At 53.7% G+C, this 19,224-nt stretch overlaps 1 protein-coding gene across 4 annotated transcripts in view; it reads right to left on the bottom strand.

Moving 5' to 3' along the window:
* Positions 1-19,224, bottom strand: part of ppef1 (protein phosphatase, EF-hand calcium binding domain 1) — a 275,391-nt gene that overhangs the window by 7,184 nt on the left and 248,983 nt on the right. For all 4 annotated transcript variants that reach the window (XM_072514414.1, XM_072514417.1, XM_072514415.1 and 1 more), the window contains 2 exons: positions 2,303-2,466; positions 1,401-1,485 (listed from right to left, as the gene is read on the bottom strand). In XM_072514414.1, coding sequence (XP_072370515.1) covers positions 1,401-1,485; positions 2,303-2,466 — 249 coding nt within the window. The remainder of the gene's footprint in view (positions 1-1,400; positions 1,486-2,302; positions 2,467-19,224) is intronic.

Genomic DNA, 19,224 nt, shown 5'->3' with positions numbered 1-19,224 from the left:
TGACTATTAACCTGGGCCTGTCCCCTGGAGAGGCACCACAGTTGCCACCTGGCTCCATGCATACTTGGAACCAGTGGCTTCTTATGCGGGGTTTACAGCCGCAAGATATTTCTCAAATGTCTCTGCCCATCCATCAGGTCCATCAGTCTCCTTTGCCATACCTTGGAGAGAGACCGAGAGAGGAGCAGGGCACGCTGGACATTGCCCAGGCTTTGGTGCCAGTGTGGGTGCAGTGTTGGAGAAGGGGGAGTTTGTGACCCCATCCACTTTTCCAGTAACCCGCAGTTTGAGAAGTGCTGATCTAGAAAGTACCCCAATTTATCTTTCTTAGGTCCAAAATGGATGATCTCAAATTCCCCATTTTGAATTCCATCTGCAATTTTTTTCTCACTGATATCAACGTCCACAACTCATACCGATTGACTGTGGGACCTCAATTCGCAATTGGTTAAGTAACAGAACATTAAACAGTGTTGGAGGCTCTTAATGCCAAGCATAGGTGCTGAATGGATAAAAGAAGTTAATTGTTGCAGCTCTACAACACAGATTTCGCAAATTATTGAATTGAAATTTCTTCTCGCAGAAACAGAACATAACAAAGTTTTCAGTCATGATTCTAAACTATCATAGATTATCATAGAATTTACAGTGCAGAAGGATGCCATTCGGCCCATCGAGGCTGCACCGGCTCTTGGAAAGAGCACCCTACCCAAGGTCAACACCTCCACCCTATCCCCATAACCCAGTAACCCCACCCAACACTAAGGGCAATTTTGGACACTAAGGGCAATTTATCATGGCCAATCCACCTAAGCTGCACATCTTTGGACTGTGGGAGGAAACCGGAGCACTCGGAGGAAACCCACGCACACACGGGGAGGATGTGCAGACTCCGCATAGACAGTGACCCAAGCCGGAATCGAACCTGGGACCCTGGAGCTGTGAAGCAATTGTGCTATCCACAATGCTACCATGCTGCCCAATAATCCGCACATGCTCCTGGAAAAATCCTCAGTCTGAAAGACGGTACTGGGGTAAAAAGTACCAAGCTGGGAAAGAAAAAGAATGGAAGCAAATCCTTGGGTGCAAAGGATCTCTTTGTACTAGTTCCTGCAGAATAGATTGTCTGCTTCAGGGACAATATAAAGTACATCCGTGATGTGGAATTTTCCATTGTGTTAAAAATAAAAGAGGAAAGTTCCCTTCACGAAAATATAATTTGCCAAAGTGTTCAGTCAATGTTGCTTCTAGTTTGTTTGTTACAGTAACAGTCGTGAAATGGGAAATCTTGTTGTCTCATCCCTTCAGCTATTAAATAAAGTTCAGAATTCCTGGTCTCTATGGGGATCATAACAACATTTATATAAAAAATGAACTTTTAGAAGTAGTATTCTATTTACCTGAATGATCCTTATCAATCATTCCAAAAATGATCTCCAGATCTGCCCGATGCCTGTACATGGTTTCAATCAAGTTTGGTTGAACCTGTATCAAAGTCAACAATCAGTAAGAGCAATTAAATGTCACTCTTTTGACTAGGTACTATTGTTATTGCCATTATTATATTAGTAAATGTAGAATAGTAAATGGTTAATAAGTCTTGTGGTAGTGGGTAGTGCCCCTGCTTCTAAGCCAGAAGCTCTGAGTTCAAGCCCTACTTCAGGACTTGATGACCCATAGAAGGCATGTTTATAGCATTGCCAAATAGATTGTTATCATCTGTAACTCTCTCCAATACGCCTTCGGCAAGTAGTAAGGGTGGGAGAGCCCCCTGATCAACCTTATCTAGCCTTATTGGAGTGGCGTCCCTTAAGATATCGTCTCTGGCAATAAGCTAGTGACCTATTCCAGGAGAGGTTAGTCTCATGCATCACTAGGTGTGTGAAGAGGAAAGAAATGGTTAGTAGCAAAATGTTTTCTGAGAGGTCTACCATTTACACAGTGATGACCTCTTGGTGCTTCCAATCTGCACTCTGTTATTTTTTCCAATTGTTAATGGGTTGCGGGAATTGCTGACCAATGCCCTTTCCCTAATATCACCCACATTGCTGTGGGTCTGGAGTCACATGTAGGCCTGACCAGGTAAGGATGGCAGATTTCCTTCCCAAAAGGATATTAGTGAACCAGCTGGGTTCTTTCGATAATCGACAATGCTTTCATAGTCATCATTGGGCTTTTAATTCCAGATTTTTTATTGAATTAACAATATTTATATAGAGAGGTTTATTTGTGTGACTTGCCAGGTTCAATTGTTTTCATTATTTCAGTCAGTTTTCTGTGAGGCTATTATTATTTTTTTTACCTCTTTCATTGGCTGTTCAATCTGAAGATCTTCAAAGCTCGAGAAGTATTCTACACTCCCTTCAGCAGTGACCCGTACCAATCTGGAGCGCAGGGTCCTCCAGGGGAGATGTAAATGTAACACAGATTCCACAGCCAAAGCCCACTGACTGGTTGAAATCCTCCCTGCAAAATCACACATGGAAGGGAATAAATCCTAGATTGTCTTAAGAGTAATATTTTATTATTACCTTGTAGCATTTGACGTGTTTGACCACAGGATTACACAAAGCTGGGTGAGACTGCAATCACCTTTTCCAATTTTCGCATGAGACTCACCATCAATGAATCACCATCCCGGGCCATTCCACCCGGTGTCCCCCAATCCTCAGCCCCTCCTATTTATCATCTACAAGCTGCCCCTCGGAAAATATCATCTGAAGAACACATCAGTTTTCGCGTGTGCATTGATATCACCTAGCTTCCTGAACATCCCCTCTCTCAATTCCTCATGTCTTGCTGTTTTTCCAACATCTAGCACGAGATGTGCAGTTGGAAAGACCCCACTCCAAATTCCATTTCCCTGCTGCTCACTCCATCTTTCTCCCTGGCGACTGTTTGAGGCTGAACCAAGCTGTTTGCAATCTGGGGCGTCATTCTCCGACCCCCCAGCGGGTCGGAGAATGGCCGTTGGCCGCCGTGAATCCCACCCCGCCGGTTGCCGAAGTCTCCGAAGGGAGAAAAGTCGGCGGGGCGTTAATGGCGCCGCAGACGTCGGAGAATGGCACGGGTGGGCGCATGGCAGCCAATTTTGAGCCTGCCGATATTCTCCCGTCCGGATGGGCCGAAGTCCCGTCGACGTGATGACCGTTCACGTCGATGTAAATCAAACCTCCTTTTAATCGGCGTCAACCTGTGCTCCAGGTTCACGCCGACCAGCGTGGAGGTGAGTGACGGCCTGGGGGGTTGGCTCTGGGCAGGCGATGGCGTGGCCGCAGTCTGAATGTGTGGGGAGAGGTGTGTCTAGGGTTGTGTGTGTGTGCGGCGGGGGGGGGTGGTTAGAGTGGGCTGGGCTCCGGGGGAGTGCCGGGAGGGGGGTCAGTGCCGGGGAGGAGGATGGGGGGGGTCCGTGCCGGGGAGGGGGATGGGGGGTCCGTGCCGGGGAGGAGGATGGGGTCCATGCTGGGGAGGAGGATGGGGGATCCGTGCCGGGGAGGAGGATGGGGGGCCCGTGCCAGGGAGGAGGATGGGGGGCTCCGTACCGGGGAGGAGGATGGGGGGTCCGTGCCGGGGAGGAGGATGGGGTCCGTGCCGGGGAGGGGGATGGGGGGTCCGTGCCGGGGAGGGGGATGGAGGGTCCGTGCCGGGGAGGAGGATGGGGTCCGTGCCGGGGAGGTGGATGGGGGGTCCGTGCCGGGGAGGAGGATGGGGTCCGTGCCAGGGAGGGGGATGGGGGTCCGTGCCGGGGAGGGGGATGGGGGGTCCGTGCCGGGGAGGAGGATGGGGTCCGTGCCGGGGAGGAGGATGGGATCCGTGCCGGGGAGGAGGATGGGGGGTCCGTGCCGGGGAGGAGGATGGGGTCCGTGCCGGGGAGGAGGATGGGGGGCCCGTGCCGGGGAGGAGGATGGGGGGTCCGTGCCGGGGAGGGGGATGGGGTCCGTGCCGGGGAGGAGGATGGGGGGTCCGTGCCGGGGAGGAGGATGGGGGGTCCGTGCCGGGGAGGAGGATGGGGGGTCCGTGCCGGGGAGGGGGTTGGGGGGGCCGTGCCGGGGAGGGGCGGTGCGAGGGCAAGTGAGTTGGTCCACCTGGCCAGGTGCCAGCCTCCAACAGTTGGACCCATGCGGTCCATGCCACCTGGCTGGGGGGAGGAGGGGGTATGGGCAATGATGACATGTCGTCGTTCCCCCCCCCACCAGGCCGTCATGTTTTCCGATCATCCAGCGATGTTCGCCGCCGTGGCGGCAGCCGCTCATGTCTATGTTGCCCTGGATGAGGAGGAGGAGGAGGAGCGTGCCAGAGAGGCGGCGCAGGCTGCCGCAGAGGGGCAGGCGGCAGCCGCCCAGGCTGGAGGGACACCTGACCGACAGGACGAGGAGGGGGAGGAGGATGTCGCGGACCCACGGCAACGGAGGCACCCGAGGGCGCCCCGTGTGTACCGGCCCCGACAGTCATACCAGGACCTCACGGACCAGGAATGCAGGAGGAGACTCCGGATGAGGCGGGAAACCGTGGCACACATCTGCCACCTGCTGGCACATCTGTCACCGCGTGGCACTGGTGGGGGACACCCTCTCCCGTGTCCGTCAAGGTTACGGTGGCCCTGAACTTTTATGCAACGAGGTCATTCCAGGCACCGAGTGGGGACCTGTCCGGCATATCGCAGACACCGGTGCACCGGTGCATCCGGGCAGTGACAGACGCCCTATATGCCATGGCGCACCGCTACATCCGCTTCCCTGTGGACCGGGCCAGCCAAGATGCCCGGGCCGTGGGCTTCTTTGCCGTGGCCGGGTTCCCCATGGTCCTGGGCGCGATTGATGGGATGCACGTCGCCGTGCGGCCACCTGCAGATAACAGGGCCGTGTTCATCAAGAGGAAGGGGACCTATTCGATGAACATACAGGTGGTCTGCGACCACCGCATGATGATCCTGAACGTCTGCGCCCGTTACCCGGGCAGTGTACACGACTCATACGTGTTGTCGCGGTCATCCATCACCGGCATGTACGAGGGACGCCATCCCCGGCTGAGGGGCTGGTTGCTCGGCGACAGGGGCTATTGCGATCGTGGCTGATGACGCCGATACGGAGGCCACGCAATGAGGTGGAGAACCGCTACAATGGTGCCCATGTAGCGACAAGGGGAGTGATGGAGAGGTGCTTTGGCGTGCTGAAGATGTGTTTCAGGTGCCTGGACCTCTCTGGGGGCACCCTCCAGTATCGGTCAGATAGGGTCAGCCGCATCATTGTGGTGTGCTGCGTCCTGCACAACATAGCCCAGCAGAGGGGCGATGTGCCGCAGGCAGAGGAGGGCGGAGTGGAGGAGCAGCAGGAAGAGGCGCAGTCCTCCCCAGATGAGGGGTTGGGGGCAATGGTCAGGGCAGACGGGCTAGACACAGGCGGGTGGCGGTCCACCGTTACAGGCTGGCCCAGCGGGCACGGGACAGGCTGATAGCCGCCCGCTTCACTGACTAGATGGGCGTGGGAATCTGGTAGTATAGCCACAGACCGCACACCATGGCAACAGCCGACCACCCACACCCCCCCACCCATCCACCCACCCAGCACCCTCACCCCCCTCCCCAACCCCACCCACCCCACCCGCATGCACACCACCCCCCCATTGCCGATCCACCTGCGGCACAACGGCCGGGCTCACACAGTTGCCGGTGGACGCGTGTCTATTGCAGGCCATGGAGGATGATGACAATCAGCCCTGCGATGAGCTCCTGGTCCCATGTCGTTGGACTATGTCTGACCCATGGCCACAGTACCACCATCCACCCGGACCATCCCTGCATGCGGCTGTGACACTGCAGCGCACGGTCCAGTCCTCTGCCCGGGGGTGATGTTGATGGCGGCCCAGGGGGAAGGGGCAGACTCACCTGGGGCTGAGGTAAGACCACCCCTCACACACACACACTTGCGCTCAACGTACATGACACCTCCGCATGCTTTGGACAGAGCACAAAGGCAGCTTCTGTAGGTGTAACATTGACTTTAATAACCAAAGGAGTTCATGCACGTGCCCTAGCCCCTAAAACTCATCTGTGCCCTGCACCCGTGCCAACTTACTCAGTGTCTAATTGTTTGGCCTTACGGGCCCTTTGACTACGTCTACGTGGTTCCCCAGACGGTACAGCAGAACTGGAGGTGGACTCCTGTGATTCTTGCCCTCTGACACGGGATCCCTTTGGCGGCCGTTTCCTGGGGCGTCCTGGCTTAGATGGGCCAGGCTGCGGCCCGGCGACTGGGATGGCGAGCTGCCAGCCTGTCCTGCCCGTTGCCCACCCGATGCACCTGGGACGGAAGGGGGGGAGTCCGAGGTGTCGCGGTGTTCCGGGATCTCCCCTACAGGGGGACACGGGACGGACCACAGCACCTCCTCCTCCCTCGGGGTGCCCGATGGCCCCCAGGCCTCTACATGGGTGGGGGATGCGAATGGACTGGCCATCCGACACCCCCCCGACATCTGGCACTGCCAGTCCTGGAGGCCCGTGCTGATATCGACAGGGGTCTGCAGGTTTGCAGCCATGGAGCCCAGGGTGTTGGCAAACCCTGTCTGTGACAGTGCGACGCCGGCTCGCACATGGCCAATGGCGCCGATGCCCTTAGCGATGACCTGCAGAGACTGGGCTATGGCCTGCTGAGACTGGGCTATGGCCTGCTGAGACTGGGCCATGGGGTGGAGCGCCTCTGCCATCTGGCGCTGGCACTGGCTCATGGCCTCCTGTGAGAGGGCAGCCATGTCCTGGGCCACAGACGCCGCCTGCACGGAAAGCCCCAGGCCTCGCAAACCGTTCCCCATGTCTGACACCGTCGCACCCATTGCCTCCACCGCGGACGCCACCCGTGCGGTGTCGGCCTGGGCGGCACGTATGACCGGCACCACTCCCAGCTCCTGGACGCGGGTGGACTCCTCCACCTGCGACGGCAGCCGCCGCAAGCCGGCCGTCACCCTCTTCACTCGTCTCCGGTTCGGTGGTTGCATCGGATCTATAGAACATGGAACGTAGAAAATACAGCACAGAACAGGCCCTTCGGCCCACGATGTTGTGGCGAACCTTTGTCCTAGATTAATCATAGCTTATCATTGAATTTACAGTGCAGAAGGAGGCCATTCGGCCCCTGAGTCTGCACCGGCTCTTGGAAAGAGCACCCTACCCAAACTCAACACCTCCATCCAACACCAAGGGCATTTTTGGACACTAAGGGCAATTTATCATGGCCAATCCACCTACCCTGCACATCTTTGGACTGTGGGAGGAAACTGGAGCACCCGGAGGAAACCCACGCAGACACGGAGAGGACGTGCAGACTCCGCACAGTGACCCAAGCCGGAATCGAACCTGGGACCCTGGAGCTGTGAAGCAATTGTGCTATCCACAATGCTACCGTGCTGCCCAATGCCCACCGTGCTATGGGTGGGTGTGGTAACTCCAGGAACCCGGGATCCATCTGGGCGGCAGATGTTCGCTTGGGCTGGGCTGCCCTCCGACCGCCCGGCCCCTCTGCTGCTCCTACCTCCACCTGCTGTACCGGGACGGCTGTGTTGTGCGCACCAGTGAGTGTACCAGACGCCTCATCACTAAAGTGCCCAACCGAGGTGAGTGTTTCTGCGATGGTGGAGGGTGTTGGTGACAGCAGTGGCGTTGTGTCGTGCTCTTCGTCCCACTCTGAGTCCATGGCACTTTGGGGTGGGGGTTCGTCTCCACCCATCCACTCTGTGTCACTGTCCGGTATTTTGTCTTCCTGGGTAGTGCTGTCCCGGGTAGGGGTGTCCTGGGTAGTGGTGTCCTGGGTAGTGGTGTCCTGGCTCGGCTGTGACGGGGGCCTGAGGTTGCCCCTCTCGTCGCTGGGTGGCACACGCCTGCGTCGTCGCACCCGCACGAGACGGGAGCGTCGTCTCCCTGTTGCTCCAGGTCTCTCCGTCTCCCGTGGGCTCCAAGGGACATCCTGCGGGCGTCGCATGCCGTAGGGTCCGGGTCTCTCCGTCTCCCGTGGTGTGCGAGGGGCATCCTGCGGGCGTCGCATGCCGGAGGGTCCGGGTCTCTCCGTCTCCCGTGGCCTCCGAGGGGCATCCTGCGGGCGTCGCATGCCGGAGGGTCCGGGTCTCTCCGTCTTCCGTGGCCTCCGAGGGGCATCCTGCGGGCGTCGCATGCCAGAGGGTCAGGGTCCCTCCGTCTCCCGTGGCCTCCGAGGGGCATCCTGCGGGCGGTCTGCATCTGCGGGGATGGGTGCCTCAACGTTTGCTCCTGCGATACACAATGAAGCATGCATGGTTAGACACGCAGGCAGTGATCAGGTGATATGGGGGAGGGGGATATAGGGGAGGGGGGATATGGGGACGGGCTGTCGGTGGATTACTTGCCAGTACGCCCCCGACCTCTGCATCAGCAACCTCCCGGTCCTCAGGTCCGCCAGCCAGTTCCAGGGCCCTTTCCTCGTGTTCGGTCAGTGGCCTCTCATCAGCGGGGCTTCGTCCAGTCCTCACATGCTCCCTATTGTTGTGTGCGCGCTTCTCCTGTGGGGGGTGGTGGCAGGGGTAAAAGGCAACCGTGTTAGACAGGTATATGAATGCACGCAATCGGTCGCGCGTGTATTACAGAGGTTAAGGTTAGGGCTGGATTCACTTGTGGATATGGGGGATATGGGGGAGGGGGGATAAGGGGAGGGGGATATGGGGGAGGGGGATAAGGGGAGGGGGGATATGGGGATATGGGGGAGGGGGATATGGGGGAGGGGTGATATGGGGGATATGGGGGAGGGGGGATATGGGGGGAGGGGGGATATGGGGGAGGGGGGATATGGGGAGGGGGATATGGGGGAGGGGGTATATGGGGGAGGGGGGATATGGGGAGGGTGGATATAGGGAGGGGGGATATGGGAGAGGGGGGTATGGGGGAGGGGGGGATATAGGGGAGGGGGGTATGGGGGATATGGGGGAGGGGGGATATGGGGGAGGGGTGATATGGGGAGGGGGGATATGGGGGAGGGGGGATATGGGGGAGGGGGGATATGGGGGAGGGGGATATGGGGGAGGGGGGTATGGGGGAGGGGTGATATGGGGGATATGGGGGAGGGGGGATATGGGGGAGGGGGGATATGGGGGGAGGGTGGATATGGGGAGGGGGGATATGGGGGATATGGGGGATATGGGGGAGGGGGGATATGGGGGAGGGGGATATGGGGAGGGGGATATGGGGAGGGGGATATGGGGGAGGGGGATATGGGAGGGGGGATATGGGGGACTGGGGGTATGGGGGACGGGGGGTATGGGGGAGGGGGGATATGGGGGAGGGGGGATATGGGGGAGGGGGATATGGGGAATATGGGGGAGGGTGGATATGTGGGAGGGGGGATAGGGGGATAAGGGGGAGGGGGGATATGGGGGAGGGGGGATATGGGCGATATGGATATCGGGCAGGGGGGAGGCTCACCCTGCCTGCTCTGACGAGGTCGTTCACCTTCCTGTGGCACTGGGTGCCTGTCCGTGGTGTCAGGGCCACAGCGGTGACGGCCTCTGCCACCTCCCTCCACAGACGCCGGCTGTGGCGTGGGGCAACTCTGCGGCCGTGCCCGGGATACACGGCCTCCCTCCTCTGCTCCACTGCGTCCAGGAGTGCCTCCACATCCCGTGACTGGAACCTCTGGGCTGAGCGGCGGCCAGCCATCAAGTCGGGTGTTCCGCTCGGGTGTTCCGGTCGGGTGGGGGGAGCAGCGCGTCCTTATGAGCCGTCACGCCGTGCGGCGTGTATGACGCTGCACGGCGTGAACCATGTGAGCAAGCGCGGATCCCGTCACGTCGCTGCTAGCCCATTTCGGGCCGGAGACTTCGTGACGTTTTTGGCGGCGTGATGCAGGTTAGATTTGTGCCGTTTTTTGCGCCGTTCGGCGGACTTTGCGCTGATAACGGAGAATTTCGCCGGGGTTACTCTATTTTACCCTGAGCTGAGCTTCAAACCACATAGCACCTTCATCACCAAAATTATCTACTTCTACCTCTGCTCTATCGCCTGCCTCTGCCCTGCCTCTGCCCATTTGCTGATGAAACCTTTAACTGGTTTGTTACATTCAGCTTTGGTTATTCCAATGTTCTTCAGGCTGGATTCCCATCTTCCACAAGCTAGAGCAAATCCAAAACTCTAGAACAACATCAGGATGTTGATCTTTTAACACAATCTCCGAACCACCCTGTACAGGTTTTAGATCGTGATTTCCATTTTCATCTATGTCTTCATTTTTAAAAATGTCTGTGAAGAAAGTCTCCACCAGCCAAACATTTAAATTGTCATTTTCTTGTTTAAATTCAGGATCAGGTTTATCTTTAAACTTGCTTTCATGATTTAAACTTGCAGAGTTCTTTTCTGGGCGATGCATGTTTACTCTGCCTCCTTTTGTACCACAAGTTTGTTCTGTTGAGTAAAATCCTCTTTAACCAGCTTTAAGAACTTTGTTAAGGTTATGTAGATTGTGGTAATCACCACTATTTGTATATATGACGTATATGAGAAGTAATACGGTATGGCTCCTGTACTACAGGTACAGGGGTAGATCCCTGCCTGCTGGCTCCACCCAACAGGTGGAGTATAAATGTGTGTGCTCACCGAGCTGCAGCCATTTCAGCAGCAGCTGTAGGAGGCAACACATCTCTGCTGAATAAAGACTTGATTACTCTCTACTCTCGTCTCGTTGTAATTGATAGGGCATCAATTTATTAAGCAGAGATTTTACAGCTACGCATCAAGCCAGATCACCTGCAGCTGCACCCTCAAGCAGACAATGCCACGTCAGCCTTCGACCACTGGCTAGCTTGCTTTGAAGTCTACATCGGATCAGCGACAGAACAACCCTCAGAAGCACAGAAACTCCAGATCCTGTACACACGGTTGAGCTCCGATATTTTTCCCCTTATCCGGGACGCGCCCAACTACACTGAGGCCATGGCGCTTCTGAAAGAGAACTACACCCGCCCGATCAACTCACTTTATGTCAGGCACCTCCTGTCCACGCGGCAACAACCCCCCAGTGAGTCACTGCAAGATTTCTGGCATGCCCTGCATGCCCTGGCGAGGAACTGCGATTGCCAGGCAGTTTCGGCCGTTGAACATTCCGAACTCCTAATCAGGGACGCTTTCGTTACGGGCATAGAGTCGGCGTACATCCGCCAGCACCTCTTAGAAGGGAGTATGCTCGACCTCGCGGCGATCAAGAAACTTGCGACCTCACTAATGGTAGCCTCCCGTAATGCACAAGCATTACGGCGCACGGCGCCCCCTCCTGGACATCGTGGACCCCACCAGCGACCGCCTCCAGCCAACCCCAAGCCTGCGCCACGCGGCAGCCAACCAACCCCGGGGGGCCCAAGTGCCATTTCTGCGGGCAGACAAAGCACCCCCGGCAGCGCTGCCCGGCACGGAGCGCAATCTGCAAGGCCTGCGGGAAGAAAGGACATTTTGCTGTGGTGTGCCAGGCCCGGTCGATCACTGCTGTAACCAGCCCCATTGTTCCTGCACCCCCATGTGCGACCCGTGGGCGCCTCCATTTTCATCCCCACACCCCACGTGGGGCCCGTGGGCGCCGCCATCTTCCTCGCATCAGAACATGTGCGGCCCGTGGGCGCCGCCATCTTCCCCCATCAGACCCCATGCGGCCCGTGGGTCGCCATCTTTAACGCCGCCCGCCACATGCGCACCGTGGGCGCCGCCACCTTCGGCGCAATTTTGGACGGTGCCTCAGGACCCCTGCTCATCGGGCACCTCATCGGCCCGCTCATCGCCCGCAACCACCGCCGACCAGCCCGGGGCCCACCAACACCAGCCGCAGCTCGGCTCCATCACGCTCGGCCAGTACCGGCCACACAACCTCGCAACCGCAACAACGACGGTGAAGGTCGATGGCCACAAGACACCTTGCCTTCTCGACTCCGGGAGCACGGAGAGCTTCATCCACCCCAATACGGTAAGGCACTGCTCCCTCGCGGTGCACCCCATTACCCAACGAATCTCCCTGGCCTCCGGATCCCACTCCGTGGAGATCCGAGGGTACTGCACCGCCACCCTCACCATCCAGAGCGTAGAGTTCAGCAACTTCCGGCTTTACGTCCTCCCCAACCTCTGCGCTGCCCTGTTACTCGGCCTGGACTTCCAGTACAACCTCCAAAGTCTAACTCTGAAATTCGGCGGGCCCCTACCACCCCTTACTGTATGCGGTCTCACGACTCTTAAGGTCGACCCAGGCTTCCCTGTTTGCAAACCTCACCCCGGATTGCAAACCTGACGCCACCAGGAGCAGACGGTACAGTGCCCAGGACAGGACCTTCATCAGGTCGGAGGTCCAGCGGCTACTGTGGGAAGGCATCACTGAGGCCAGCCCCTGGAGAGCCCAAGTGGTAGTTGTAAAGACTGGGGATAAACATAGGATGGTCATTGACTACAGTCAGACCATCAATCGGTACACGCAGCTCGACACGTACCCCCTCCCACGCATATCTGATATGGTAAATCAGATTGCACAGTACCGAGTCTTCTCTACAGTGGACCTGAATTCTGCCTACCACCAGCTCCCCATCTGCAAGGCGGACCGCCAATACACTGCGTTCGAAGTAGACGGCCGCCTTTACCACTTCCTTAGGGTTCCCTTCGGCGTCACTAATGGGGTCTCGGTCTTCCAACGGGAGATGGACCGAATGGTTGACCGGTACGGACTGCGGGCCACCTTCCCGTACCTCAATACCGTCACCATCTGCGGCCACGACCAGCAGGACCACGACGCTAACCTTTTCAAATTTCTCCACACCGCCAAACTCCTGAACCTAAGGCATAACAAGGAGAAATGTGTGTTCAGCACCAACCACTTAGACATCCTTGGCATGTGGTGCAAAATGGAGTTCTAGGGCCCGACCCCAACCGCATGCACCCCCTAATGGAACTCCCCCTCACCCACTGCCCCAAGGCCCTCAAACAATGCCTGGGGTTCTTCTCATACTATGCCCAGTGGGTCCCTAACTATGCGGACAAGGCCCGCCCACTCATTCACTCCCCAGTTTTCCCCCTGATGGCTGAGGCTCACCAGGCCTTCAACCGTATCAAGGCCGACATCGCCAAGGCCGCGATGCATGCAGTCGACGAGACACTCCCCTTCCAAGTAGAGAACGATGCATCAGACGTCGCTCTGGCCGCCACCCTCAACCAGGCAGGCAGACCCATGGCATTATTTTCCCGCACCCTCCGGCACTCCTCCATCAAAAAGGAGGCCCAAGCCATCGTTGAAGCTGTGCGGCATTGGAGGCATTACCTGGTCGGCAGGAGATTCACTCTCATCACTGACCAACGGTCGGTTGCCTTCATGTTCAATAACACACAGTGGGCAAGATCATAAATGATAAAATCTTGAGGTGGAGGATTGAGCTCTCCACCTACAATTACGAGATTCTGTATCGCCCCGGTAAGCTCAACGAGCCCCCCGATGCCCTATCCCGAGGACATGTGCCAGCGCACAAGTGGACCGACTCCGGGCCCTACACGATGGTCTCTGTCACCCAGGGGTCACCCGGTTCTTTCACTTCATAAAGGCCCGCAACCTACCCTACTCCATTGCAGAAGTCAGGGCGGTCACCAAAGACTGCCAGGTCTGCGCGGAGTGCAAATCGCACTTCTACCGGCCAGACCGAGCGCACCTGGTGAAGGCCTCCAATCCCTTTGAACGCCTCAGCATGGATTTCAAAGGGCCCCACCTCCGACCAAAATTCGTACTTCCTTAACGTGGTCGACGAATACTCCAGATTCCCCTTCGCCATTCCATGCCCCGATATGACGTCTGCCACAGTCATCAAAGCCCTCAATAGCATCTTCACTCTGTTCGGTTTCCCCGCTTACGTCCACAGCGACCGGGGATCCTCCTTTATGAGTGATGAGCTGCATCAATTCCTGCTCAGCAAGGGCATTGCCTCGAGCAGGTCGACCAGCTACAACCCCCGGGAAAACGGGCAGGTGGAGAGGGAGAACAGGACGGTCTGGTAGGCCGTCCTGCTGGCCCTACGGTCTAAAAATCTCCCGGTCTCCCGCTGGCAGGAGGTCCTCCCCGATGCCCCCCTCTCCATCCAATCGCTACTTTGCACTGCGACTAATGCAACCCCCCTTGCCTTCCCTAGGAAGACCACCTCCGGGGTTTCGCTCCCAACATGGCTGGCAGCTCCAGGACCCGTTCTCCTCCGCAAGCACGTGCGGCTCCACAAGGCGGACTTGTTGGTCGAGAGGGTACAGCTGCTACATGCGAACCCGCAGTACGCCTACGTTGCGTACCCCGACGGCAGCCAAGACACAGTCTCCCTCAGGGACCTGCACCAGCTGGGTCCCCACATCCTCCCCAACTGCCCCGGCGCCACCCATCCTCCCCCCAGCGCACCTCACCACAGCCCCCGCTCCAGGACGATCCGTCCTCCCATTGGTTCCACCCGGGGATTAAGATGAGGACTACACGCTCCCGGAGTCACCGGCGACCAAGCCGGCGCCTGCATCGCCACCGGGACTGCGGCGCTCACAACGGAGGATCAAGGCACCCGACCAGCTAAATTTGTAAACTTTTCCCCAAACTGTACACTTTAAAAATGCTCACATACATGTAAACAGTTTTTCCACCACCCCCGCTGGACTCCTTTTTAACAGGGGGTGAATGTGGTAGTCACCACTGTTTGTATATATGACGTATATGAGAAGGCTAAGGCACGGTAAGGCTCCTGTACTACAGGTACGGGGGTAGATCACTGCCTGCTGGCTCCGCCCAGTAGACGGAGTATAAATGTGTGTGCTCACCGAGCTGCAGCCATTTCGGCAGCAGCTGTAGGATGCAACACATCTCTGCTGAATAAAGCCTCGATTACTCTCTACTCTCGTCTCGTCGTAATTGATAGTGCATCATCGATGATCAGACAATAATCTTGATACTCCTTCATAGTCAGTTCACAAATTATTTTAAATCCTTCCTACTTTTCATTTTCCCATTCTGTATGAGCTTTGTCCAGTTCTTTTGTGGCAAGGCTTAGTCATTCTGACGCTTGAATTTATATTAGTCATCACTCTTTGGTATCACTATTGTTTCCAGTAAGCCATTCTCTTTCAAAGTGATTCTTCCCTTTGATTTATTATCTTTGAGTTCAGTTATTATCGGCTCTCCGACATCTTGTTCATGCTTTGCCTGACTGTTCAATTCAAATGATGTCACCACATCTCCAGCTGCCGTTAACCCTTTGCTATCAGTCGGATGTTTTAATGTCCTTTTAACATTAACAGTTTGAGTCTCTAACTCTTTGGAAACACCTTTAGATATAAGTTCCACAACAGGGTTACAGAAAGCCATTGATTTTTGGGTGGCGCTCAATTTCTTAAACATTTTTGGTTTTAACACCAGGCTTTTCTAAAACTATGAGAGACAGCAATGCCTTATCCCCAACCAAGTAATTTCCTACTAGAAATTAAGAGGTAAATTAGGCACAATCTCCACACCAATATAGTAGGTGATCAAATTACACTTCAAGTTAACTTTATATAATGGAACAAGTAAACAATTTCAATTAATACCCTATATCAACTTACTTTGATTTAGAAACCTTTCTGGAGATACATTCACACTTTGTAACTTCAATGGCCTGATGCTGTATCTCTAAAACACATGACCGACTTGTCCATTTTACCAGGCAAAATAGTGTTCCTTCACCTTTAAACAGAAAACTTCCATAATGTCCTATGAAATGATTTTGTCCAAGAGTAAATACATTCAAAGCTAATTTTTTGGTATGAGCTTCAACTGCTGGTATAGTATTTTGTGAATCCTATCAAAAGCTACAGGTTTGTATTTTAATTTTCAACGGTCTGTTTTTATATTTCCTCTCATGATAAAAATAACATGTCAGTCCATTTGAATCAGTTATCCTCCATAAGTTTTTATTACTCACTGGAGTAATAATTCATTTTTGCTATGCTGCTCAGTGCAACCAAACTTCTATTCACTGTCAAATCATAGAACCATAGCAAAGTTATGGCACAGAAACAGGCCATTTATTCCATCATGTCTGCACTGGCCAAAAAAAGAGATTAAGAAAAACTAGCGCTCATTCTAATCCCACTTTCCAGCACATGGTCATTGGCTTTACAGATTACAGCATTTCGGATGCAGATCCTGGTACCTTTTAAATGAGTTGAGCATTTCGGCGTCGGCCACTAATTTGGGCAGCAAATTCCAGATGCTCACCACCCTCTGGATGAAAAAGATTTTCCTCATGCCCCCACTAATCCTACCAATTTCCATAAATCTATGCTCACTGCTAATTGACCTCTCATCTAGGGAAAATAAGGTTTTCTTGTCCACCCTGTCTAGGCCCCTCATAATTTTGTACACCTCAATTAGGTCAGCCTCCTCTGTTCTAAGGACAACCATAGCCTATCTAATCAGTTCTCATATCTGCAATTTTCAAGCCCTGGCAACATTCTTGACAATCGCCTCTGCACTCTCTGCAGAGCAATGATGTCCTTCTGGTGATGTGGTGACCAGAACTGTACCAAAAACTCCAGTTGTGATCCAACCAGTGTTTTAGACAGTTCCAGAATTACATTACTGTTTTTGTATTCAATACCTCACCCATTAAAGGAATGCATTCCATATGCTTCTTGACCACCTTGTCCACCTGTTCTGCCACCTTCATGGACCTGTGCACATGCATTTGAAGATCTCTTACTTCCTCAGCTCGCTTCCTGTTTATTGAATATTCCTTTGCTTTGTTTTCCCTCCCCAAGTATATTACCTCACACTTTTACAGATTGAATTCCATTCATCATTTAGGGCAGCACGGTGGCACAGTGGTTAGCACTGTTGCCTCAAAGAGCATGTATTTCCAAAAATATCTATCAACCATTATCCTTTGTTTCCTGTCACTGAGCCAATTTCAGATCTCTTCAGTTTTTGTGTAAGTTCACAAACAATGACATGATATTAATGACCTGACCTGAACAAATTCCACCAAAATCAGTTTCTTTCCTTAATAACTTAAAAACATAGAACATAGAAAATACAGCACAGAACAGGCCCTTCGGCCCACGATGTTGTGCCGAACCTTTGTCCTCGATTAATCATAGATCATCATTGAATTTACAGTGAGGAAGGAGCAGCGCTCCGAAAGCTAGTGACATCGAAACAAATCTGTTGGACTTTAACCTGGTGTTGTAAGCCTTCGCACTATGTTGTAGACAGCAGGTTGTTTGAATGGAATGATGATATTTCTCAAACTTGCCCCTTGAACAAGCTCTGCAATAAAACCATCCAAATATCCTTCCCATTGTAGCTTTGTAGCATTATTTTCAAATGATACAAAATATGGTTCGACACCTCCCTCACTGAATTGAGGTACGAAGTGAATGTTCCTTTGCCAAGTCAAAACCAAGTGTCATTGCTACGTATTTCTGCCATTCTTATTCATCTAGCCAACATGTTTCTCTGTCAAGTTCAAATTTCCTTCCTAATTTGTCTTGTTCTAGTTTCTCTATTCGCCTATTTCTTTGAAACTCAAGGGGCAGAAGTTCCCCGGATATCAGCAAAGGCCGATAGCAGGCGGATAAAGCGGGGTTGAAGCTTCCCACAGCAACAGAGGCTTTCTCTGTTGTATTGTTCCAGAGAATCATAAAAGGGCGTAACAAGTACCTTACTCCTTTGAAGATTGGTGTGCTATTTTTAAAGGTTGCCCTAAAGCACAATAGTTCAATTGGAACCATCCCCCTAGGGGACAATGCCAGCGACTTGTACCATGGGGCAGTGCCTGGGTAGTGCCAAGGCATGACCCTCTCCCCCGAGCGAAGCACTCACCTGATCTCCTCCGGAAGGTCTGCTTGCCAGGTGCACACCTTGGAGGAGGGAAAAATCATGTCACACATTTACATCTGCATGAAAACAAGATTTGGGCTTCTTGGGAGATTTTCTGTTCCTGTTGTCGAAGCAGCCTGACGAAAATGGGAGTGGAAAATCTCGGCCAAGGCTTTTCTGCTCTCTTTCTCTTTGCAGTTCATGTTTTTTTCTCATTTCTGACTTGAATTCTAGCTAATTCAACCTGATCACCTTTTCCATGTTGGAAGTTCAAGTTTTGAGCTAGTAATTATCTTTGACTTTCCAGTCTCTACTTCCATCAGATTTATTAACTTCTGTTAAATGTTGATATTTTACTGAACACAACAAAAGTAACCGTGAGATCTCATTTGTTTAAATTCTGGAAAATGTCAGTGTACACATTTAGTGGCCTCTGGATTCGTATCCTGGACGAGCCCCCAATTGTTACGATCCCCGTAGAGACCAATAGCATTTAAGTAATATGACCATGACCAACAAAAAGGAATCACATGGCAAGATTTCATATTTTCAGACCTTTACTCCAAACAAACAAATTAAAACCAACATTGACTAAACAATGTTTAGCTGCTCAACTAATGCATTAAACTACAGAAATAGTATCCCTTATTAATTTCTTAACACAACTGAAAATTCCACTTCCGCAGAAATATAGGGCATGATTTAACCATCGCATTGAGTCAGATTTGGGTGTGCTGCGTAAATAGCGGGAAAGGCCAAAATTGAGATTCGCTCTGGTTCAAACCAGTTTGCAATTCACCCGGCCTGCTCCCAATGGAAGTTCCGGATCGCGCCCAAAAATGATGAGCATATCATTCACCCTCATTTGCATTCATTTGAAGTCTAATTGAAGTCGAATGCAGCAGTCCCCAGATAATTACTCGACTCCCCAGCAGGAAGTCACGTGGGCATCGTTTAGTACTCCTTTTTAAAAACGTGAAGCTGGTGTAAATAGTACTGAGGGGAAGTGAAGAGGTGAGTAGCCATTTTATTTTCTGACATGCAGCTCAAGGGCACCGGAGCAGCTGCCCCAGTGCATGAGGGGGTTGGGGACCCCTCAGGAGGGTTGGACTTGGTTGGGGGACTGAAGCGTTCCAGGTAGGGGTAGCCCCCGGCCGGGGGGGGGGGGGGGGTGAGGGGATTTGCGTTTGTGAGGCCTTCACGCCATCTTTAAATATTGTGGTGACTTATAACAGGGGTAACCAGAGTTGCAGCCTCTAAGTCCCACTAAACACTTCCAAAATAGAGCCCTGCTGTGGCTTCTAACTTGAAAGTCAATTTCACTCCCTTTGACTGTGGGCAGCCTCTAACTTCACAGTTGAAGGCTATTGCATAT

The sequence above is a fragment of the Scyliorhinus torazame genome, chromosome 8, assembly GCF_047496885.1.
Source record: "Scyliorhinus torazame isolate Kashiwa2021f chromosome 8, sScyTor2.1, whole genome shotgun sequence".
NCBI classification, from domain to species: Eukaryota; Metazoa; Chordata; class Chondrichthyes; order Carcharhiniformes; family Scyliorhinidae; genus Scyliorhinus; species Scyliorhinus torazame.
The sequence above is the reverse complement of the archived record's forward strand: the minus strand, read 5'-3'. Positions and strand labels throughout refer to the sequence as shown.